Source organism: Mastigoproctus giganteus, chromosome 3, assembly GCF_048544385.1.
Source record: "Mastigoproctus giganteus isolate SK-2022 chromosome 3, ASM4854438v1, whole genome shotgun sequence".
NCBI lineage: Eukaryota > Metazoa > Arthropoda > Arachnida > Uropygi > Thelyphonidae > Mastigoproctus > Mastigoproctus giganteus.
This window is the reverse complement of record NC_143577.1, coordinates 230229995-230238667: the sequence shown is the minus strand read 5'-3', so window position 1 is coordinate 230238667 and position 8673 is coordinate 230229995. Positions and strand designations below refer to the sequence as shown.

The 8673-nt window shown below is 33.8% G+C and overlaps 1 protein-coding gene across 1 annotated transcript in view; it reads left to right on the top strand.

Moving 5' to 3' along the window:
* The window catches only part of LOC150088828 (transmembrane protein adipocyte-associated 1 homolog), a 194872-nt gene that overhangs the window by 126823 nt on the left and 59376 nt on the right, over nt 1-8673 (top strand). Inside the window, exons 8-9 of the mRNA XM_090370928.1 lie at nt 1703-1763; nt 5368-5470. Of these exons, the coding sequence (XP_090227054.1) occupies nt 1703-1763; nt 5368-5470 (164 nt within the window). The remainder of the gene's footprint in view (nt 1-1702; nt 1764-5367; nt 5471-8673) is intronic.

Below are 8673 nucleotides of genomic sequence, written 5' to 3'. Positions count from 1 at the left end.
AGTATGAAATTATTAACTACACAAATAAAAATGAAAAGATGCACATACGTAAGTTAAAGATCCTTTTTAAGTACTATTTCAAAATTTATAAATATTTTACTCTGCCTATGGGAAACAATTTTAAACTGAGGATTTCTAATTGCTGTACATTCTGTTCATTAAACTCATTACCAATTTGGAAGAAGGTGCTCCTTTGGAGTTCCAACATACCTTTAAAAGGTCACAATTACAATAAGACACAGCAACAATCCACTAAGTAATTCTGAACTGTTCACAACCATCAGAATTTAATGCTTAAAGTGGTCTACGTATCTAATTATGGATATCAATGAAATTATGGATATCATTTTGATATAATGGAAGTAACATATTTGCAATATGTCACTTCCATTATATCAAAATGTTTATACTGAAAAGGTTTTAGTGCTGAAAGCCTCTGACTACGGAAAATTCACTAATTGAACAAGTTAGTGCCAAGCATCATTTTAGTTCGTGGTAAACCACTGAAGTAGGTGAAATGGCATCGTTTTTGTTATATCTTATATTGTGAATGCCTTCACAACGAGTTGCCCTGATATTGAACTATCTTAAATAAACAATGCTTCGACAATGGATTTTCAAATAGGCAACACTTCGCCAATGGATTCTCGGAGGATACGACCACCCTACTGCCGCCGAGAATAAGTAACATTAATCTTATCCATTGGCGAAGCATTGCTTATTGGAGGTAGTGCAATATCAGGGCAACTTGTTGTGAAGGCATTTACAATATGAGATACATGTATATCAAAAACGATGCCATATCACTTACTTCAGTGGTTAACTACGAACTAAAATTATGCTAGGCACTAACTTGTTCGATTACCAAACGTTTATATTGTTTAATATTTTTTATATTAAAAATAAATAATTTCTATATTTAAAAAACATATTAAGTGGGAAAACATCATTATAATAATACACTGTATTCTTTATCAAGAACTTTTTATGCCGGAAAACGTTTTACCCAGGATATCAATTTTAATATAAGTTTCCCAGGAAACTTCTTAAGTGGGAAAATAATACGTTACAACATATAGAGTTGAAATTGGGACTTAAGAAACCAAACCTAGTATAGGGGAAAATTTTCTTATGTGGGAATTTCTTATCCGGGTTCTACTGTATATATTATATTAGGAGTGTCCAACTGATGGATGATCTATGTATGGTCCGTTCCTTCACAATGTGTGATCTGTGACCAGCCTTAACTGTTTTGCATCTCTTGAGTTTAAAACTAGCATGTTAAAAATATCCATTTTTAGTAATGTTTGATTTTTCTGTATTACTTTTTTTAAGATGTTTTATGTATATTATTCAGTATTTAACAATATTTTTATAACTAGATAATTAGAATGTTATTTGTGTTATACAGCAATTATTGGAATTTCATATTGTTAAATATAAAGAAATCAAACTATTTGTGTTCTAAAACTAAAAACTAAATGTTCATAACAAAAATTAAATTCTATTTCAAAAAATGCATAAATTAGTAGTATGGAAATTGTCTTGTTGCCTGCTTCCACCAAAAACCCATGGCCTTTAGCATTTTATCTGTTTTGATCCCCTAATCAAAAAAGGTTGACTGTCCCTGTATTATATATAAATAAAAACAGTCAAAATTTTTTAACAGTTCTTTGAGTAAAATAATTTATTTTCTTTCTAGGTTTATCTTTGTGTCCTCATATTACCATGGACAAAATTAAGAGATTATTTGGCACTTCCATGTGAGTTATTTTTCTCATTTTTTATTTATTTATATATCTAAAACAATAATGTCTAAAAACTGCTTGAAAAGAATTGAAATTATGATGATATATTGTGTTTAGAAATTATGGATCTGTGACTCTGTGATCTCTGTGTTTAATAAAAACTAGTTATTCAGTACACCGGACTTGACAAAGTACAAATTACATTAAAAACCGACATAGCCAAGTGGTCAATTGCAAGGGTGCAGTAGCACACGCATATCAGGACCTGGTTCAAGCCCACACAGCTGCTAAATATGGTTAATGATTATATTCATTGTCAAAATGATTAATTATAAACCCGTATAATGTAGTAGCCATGCTGGACTATAAATAGAACTGTTTTTTAATACTATTAAAACTAATAAAAACAAAATTATAAACTACCAGATGCTTTTCTACTAGTCATACTCCTAAATTCGTCAGTGAGATACTAACAAAAAAGTGTTTGTTGCTTGCACTAGAACATAGAAAAGAAACAGACATTGAAGAAAATTATTTTATAGGTTATGAGATCTATTAGAATTAGTATTGTTGCTGCAATAAAACAATTGTGCATAATGGAATTTCATCTCAAAACCTTGTTTGTTTCTAATTAATGTATACATTAATTAGAAAATTAGAAAAATTCGATAACTTTTGTTATATACTTAATTAAAAAGTATCACACACACACATGCAATGAAAACAGTACTCGCTCAGAATTGTGGCAAATCTAGAGAGGTAGGAATATTCCCCCACTATTCACAAATATTAAGCTTCTCTAATTAAGATGTATGCTCATGAGTCAAAACATTATGACCACCTCTGTCTCCACAAGTGGATGTATCCCTCAGCATCTAGATGTGACATTACCAACCAGCGCAGCATATATAGTGATGGAACAGGTAGTGCATGTTATTTTGTCAGTACAAAGCCTGTGCACTGGGGAAAGGGAAGTACCTAGTGGAGTTTGAATGGGGAACAATATACAGTGCTAGGAAGGTTGACCCAGCATCTCAGCAACCACAGGCATTGTTGGCTGTTTGAGAGCTGCCCTAATAAATTGTGGCAGGAATGTCCAAAGAGGGATGGACACCAACCACTCATCGTGATGAAATGGGGAGACCACCACTGGTTGACAGTCAAAGTGAATTGCAGTTGGCACATGCTGTCCGGGACAACTGAGGGCTCAATTTCCCTCATTTAATGGCAGACTACAACCAGGACGGACAAATGTTTCCAAGCACACCATCCAGTGGACACTTTTGCAGATAGGTCTATGGAATAGACAACTGTTCATGTGACTATGTGACCCATTATCATCAACATTTCTTCCCTAGAATGGGCTGTTCTGGACATTGGAAAAGAGTTACCTGGTCTGAACCACCGTTCCAGCTCCACCATGCCAATGGACTAGTGCATATTCAACGGCAAGCAGGTGAACAGCTGCAACCACCAAACTGCACAGTTGGACAAAAACAGGCCAGTGGTGGTATCATGGTTTGAGAAATGTTTTCAAGGATATCACTAGGTCCCCTCATCCCCATCGAACACACCCTCACCACCAGTTTCAGACCAAGTTTTGCCCTGCATGGTGACCCTGTATTCAGATGGCACCAGACTCTTTCAACAAGATAATGCCTTGTGTCACAAGGCCCACATTGTGTATGAATAGTTCGAGGATCGTGTCCAAGCATTTGTGCACTCTCATAGCCACCAAATTCCCCTGACATCAATCCTATTGAACATTTGTGGGATGCAGTGGTATTTGCCAGTCTATGCAGTGCCTCAGTATGTTGCCAAACTCTGGAACGTTCTTCTGTCCATCTGATCCAGCATACCTGAGGACACTGTTCTTAGGTATGTTCACTCTGTAATTATGTAATTATGCAGTATTTTATTTCAGTATCAGTTTCAATTCTGGAGTCCAACATTCCTGTTCACTGTGTAATCACAAAGCTATTCTATTTATGTGTAAGTAGATGTTGTCATGTCATATTGCAAAAGAATTATTGTAGGTGATTTTTAATGCTGGGAGTGAAACTCAACTGTTGGAGTAAATTAATAAATGTACAGATTATGAAGTAAATAGAGAAATTGAGGGGCTGTTGGTGGACTTAGCTACTCTGGGCCTGAATATTGAGTAGGAGGCTTGGAACACTGCCATAAGTTACATGAAAGAGAAAGTAGAGGTAGAGATGGGATCACTGAGGTTGCTTCTCCGAGGGGTCCATCAACATCATGGACCCCTGGGACTTCCGATGCTCCTGGAAATAAATAGTTCTGATTCTACACTCAATTATTGAAGGGTTAAAAAAACTTACAAAAATGCAAAACTGAAATAATTATTACATATACAAATTATTGATTTAAGTTCAGATTGCTTGTAGCCCATAAAAAAAATTGTTGGTGGTCCAGATGTGGATCGTGGTCTGCCAATTAGTGATGCCAGCAGTCTGCTTTATAACTGTAAAGGGATGTGGTGTGGATTTAAACAAGTTGCATGATATCAAAATGTAACTGATGTGATGTTCAGAGTAATAATAGTTACTGGCTATGTGCAGTAAAAATGTACTAAAAACAAAGGTTATGTAACCATAGCAAACTTTGTTTTTTTAGATTATTAATATAGATCTTTTTCACTAATACTAGCCCACCACTGTAATAAAAAAACATTTTTTTGATGCGAAAACTTATTTGGCGGCACCTACTAAATTTTTTGGACTGAAGTAAAACTGAGTGGTAACAAAAATGGAAGACGGAAATGACGCAAATGACATCACTTCCTTAATGGTGCTTACTCAGTCACTAACGTTGATTCGGTAGAGTAAGTAGCTGGTTTAAGCATAAAAACATTACATTGTTCATAACTTCAGTTCTAGTTGTTCTAGTTTGAAAAATTTAAATGGTTTTGATTTTCATCAAGTTTTCACATAAGATAAAACACCTTTCGTACGTACAGGGTACACATGCAGGTTTTTTTTTTAATGATGGCAGTTTTACTCTGCAGGCCTATAAATATTGGTAAGGTAGCACCTGTTTATGAAAATGTTTTCAGATTAGTAAAAATTGTACTGACGTAATAATTTTCTTAATTTTGAACGAATAGTTGCTGAAAGCCATACATAGTGAGGCCCATCATGATATAGATTAAGTTGAATTTTAAGAGTTGAATACCCATATCTTGAAAGAGAGAGAGGGAGGGAGGGAGGGAGGGAGAGAGAGAAAGAAAGAAAGAAAGAGAGAGAGAGAGAGAGAGAGAGAGAGAGAGAGAGAGAGAGAGAGAGAGAGAGAGAGAGAGAGTGCTTGCATCTTACCAAGCAAGTCTAAATAGATTTTTCAAATGGAAATAAAATACCTTCTAGTTGAATAATTGAATGTTTTTTTTTTTTTTAAATCACCTTGAAGTTTCAATCTCAAGATAATGATATCATAACCATACTAAAAGAATTGGCATTCACCTTTGTTAGTTGTCAGTTGTCAAACAATCCAATATGAGGTAAATTTTTTTTTTCCCCTATTTATACACATCTTTCTGAGTGATCACAGATGCGTACCCATGTATACATATTTATATGCTGTTAATCTCTCTCTCTTCTAGCCAAACAATCATTTTATTGGTACATCCTTTTTTTGGCTTTACTCAATATATCACAAGCAGTAGGAAGTGGACTTATTAATTATGGGGAAGAAGATGGCCAGTGGTAAGTGTTTATTTTTCAAATTTCTTTGTTTTTTATGAAAATGAATGAGAAACTCAGAAGGGTTTGGTAGATAAATGCAAATCACATTTCCTTTCAATGTTATCTTGGTGAATTTAGTTGTGTTGCCTTCATCACATTTTAGATAAACTCACAAAATTCACATCAACAAAAGATAACTGACTACAGCAATAAAGCAGTATCTTTATTAAACAGCATGAAAACAAAAAATATTTTAAAAAATGAGAAAAGTGGATAAAATTATATCCACCACTAAATATCAACTATGAGAACATTTACCTGTCCACCTCAGCTGTTGTATTTTGCAACCATTTAACACCATTCAATGGCAGATAGAAATGAGAATTAAAGGATATATACAAGAAAACATTGCTTTTTACATCTTTTTATCTCTGTATTCCCTCATTTATTTGTTTATAGTTCTTCCTTTTTCTTTCATACTCTGCATTATATGAAATTATTTTGAGAAGAAAATAAAATCACATTTCAAATTCTTCATGGACACTATAATAAAGATCTTCTAAATACTCCATCATTCCTATCTGTAATCTGTGATCACTTACATCAGTGACATACTTACACAGGATTCTTTCTCTTGTTATATAAATGTAGTTTCTCCTTTCATAACAATAAGATGAAAAATTTCATTTAGTATCGGCAAAATCATGCAAGGAAGCAAACAATTATGGCATCAGCAAAAAAAAACCTGTTATCTGCTTCATTTGTCCATCCCCTGTAATAATTTGTCCCATCCCTCTTTAAATATATTCAATTTCAAATATATTCCTCCACAAAGATAGATACAAGTTTCTTTCAATGATCACTTTCTCTCTGACTGAAGGCAAATTACACACCTTCCAAACTGCAGCCATCCTTTTTCAGTATAAATTTATGCACCTTTGCTTATGTGTCACCTGAGAAATTAAAAAGACCTAAGACTGCCAGTTTAGTTTACTCAATCCTTTTCAAGCCTTAAGCCATAGTAATCTATGTGGGGACTTCAGTTAAGTCCCCACATAGATTACTAGTTTCAATATGATATAATTTACAGACCCCAAGTCTGTCTTGGAAAGGATATCCTTTTGTGCCCCAACTAATCTTGTTGCTATTCTCTGCATCCTTTCCAACAGATCTGCATCCTTCTTCTTAAAATAAGGTTTCCTAGCTTGTATGCAATATTCAAACCATAGTCTAACCATTTCTTTACGCACTGAGATAATCACTTCTTTGTCCCTGCTAACAAATAAATAAATTTTTCTGTTTATACTCCAGGACGACCACAGTCAGAGGAGTTCACAAGACAGAGAGAGAGAGAGAGAGAGAGAGAATACAACAAACAACACCATATTCAGCAGTCACTGGCTTGAACCCCAGTCACTCAAGGCACGTGTACTTATGAACCCTTGTGCCTGACCACTCAGCTATGTGATCTATAAAGCAGAAACAAGTTACTTCTGTGCTTTCCGATATATGAAGAAATATACAAATAATATACATTTCCAAAGTTTATATCATTGGCAAAACTACATACCTTGTTCCAGCAGCCTTTCTGCACTGCTCAGCAAACTTCATGCCAAACTACACAGTTAACTCCAGGTTCTTTTTATTATCAACTACTTTGATTTTATCACTATCCTAATGCTATCTTATCCTGGAATTACTTCTAAATGCAGTAACTTGCTTTTATCAATATTATACCTCAATTGCCATTTTTCAGCTGATCTAATTAGTTTCTTTAGATCTTGTTGAAGTATAGCATACCCTGCCCACCTTTATATCATCAACAAACTTAGACATTTAATATATTTAATCAGGGCCATTCCTGACTCCTTGGCCACCTGCGTGCAGCAAGTATATGGTGCCCCTTTACGTCATATTTTTAAAAGGAAAAAACGTTCCGAAAAACTTTTTGTTTTTACTAGTAATATGAACACAATGACACAAATTCAAATTAAATTTTTACTGAAACTGATACACAAAACTACATAATAATCCTATGCAATAATTCTATGCATAAAGTGTCCTTCCGCCCGTCTGTCCCCTGTTCTATTTTAAAAATCATTTGACTTAGAGAAAGTCAATAAACTTTGTTTCTACTCACTAGGAGGTCCCAAGAAAACTATTCTCATTTTTGACCCCAGAAGAAAATTGTGTTTCCAAAATAATAAACGTAAAATTGCATTTTTCAACTTGCAGCATCATTTTATTTTGCAGAATTAAATTACTATTTATTAACTAACTAAAACGGGACATGCATCATTTTAAAGAAAATTCCATAACTATTTAAGATTATTAATATATTTAAAACTACTCTTACACCAGGTGTAATTAATAATATAGTTTATTAAGCTGTTCGCCTAAACTACTGTACATTAAGGTACCGTTTCAGGTATCTTATCGCTACCCATCGTCAGACCGTGCTGTTGGGAAACAAAAATAGAAAGGGTTACAAATTTGAATACAGTTACCAATATTATAATTAAAATTATGAATATTATGAATATTCCTCTTACCGATGCAGGTAAGAATTTAATCTCTCTGTATTTAGCAGATTTAATATCTGGTTTTTATTGTTAACAATAATTGGAACCTAGAATTCTCTATTTGCAATTTGTAATTGTAGAATCATAATATTGGTAATTGTATTCAAATTTGTAACCCTTTCTATTTTTGTTTCCCCAACAGCATGGTCTGATGATTGGAATTACATGGTACAAACATTACACAACTATTTGCATCTTTGATAAGTTTTTGAAGGCCAATATATTTTCCACTCATATTGGAACTGTTGTCATAACTCTGACCCCCTCATGTTATTTAGTTTTAATATATATTTTGGGAATAAATCATCTAATATTAATGTACATGAACCTTTACCTGTTGTGTCATTAATTTGATGAAATCCCAAAAAATGTTCCCTTATTTCTACGTCATTGCCAGAGTATACAACAAAACATATGATAAATGTTGATTGTTCAACATGGCTACTGTCAGGAGTGCAATCTAGAATAATTGAGAAATACTTGCTATTTTCGACTTTACCTAATATTCTTTCCTTATTTTGTCAGCAATTAAAGAAATAATTACATTCAAAATTTACTTCCCACGTAATGTGGCACATGGCTAACATATACAGTAACCCCCCCCCCCCCGCTATTCGCGGGAGTTACGTTCCTGAGAAATGC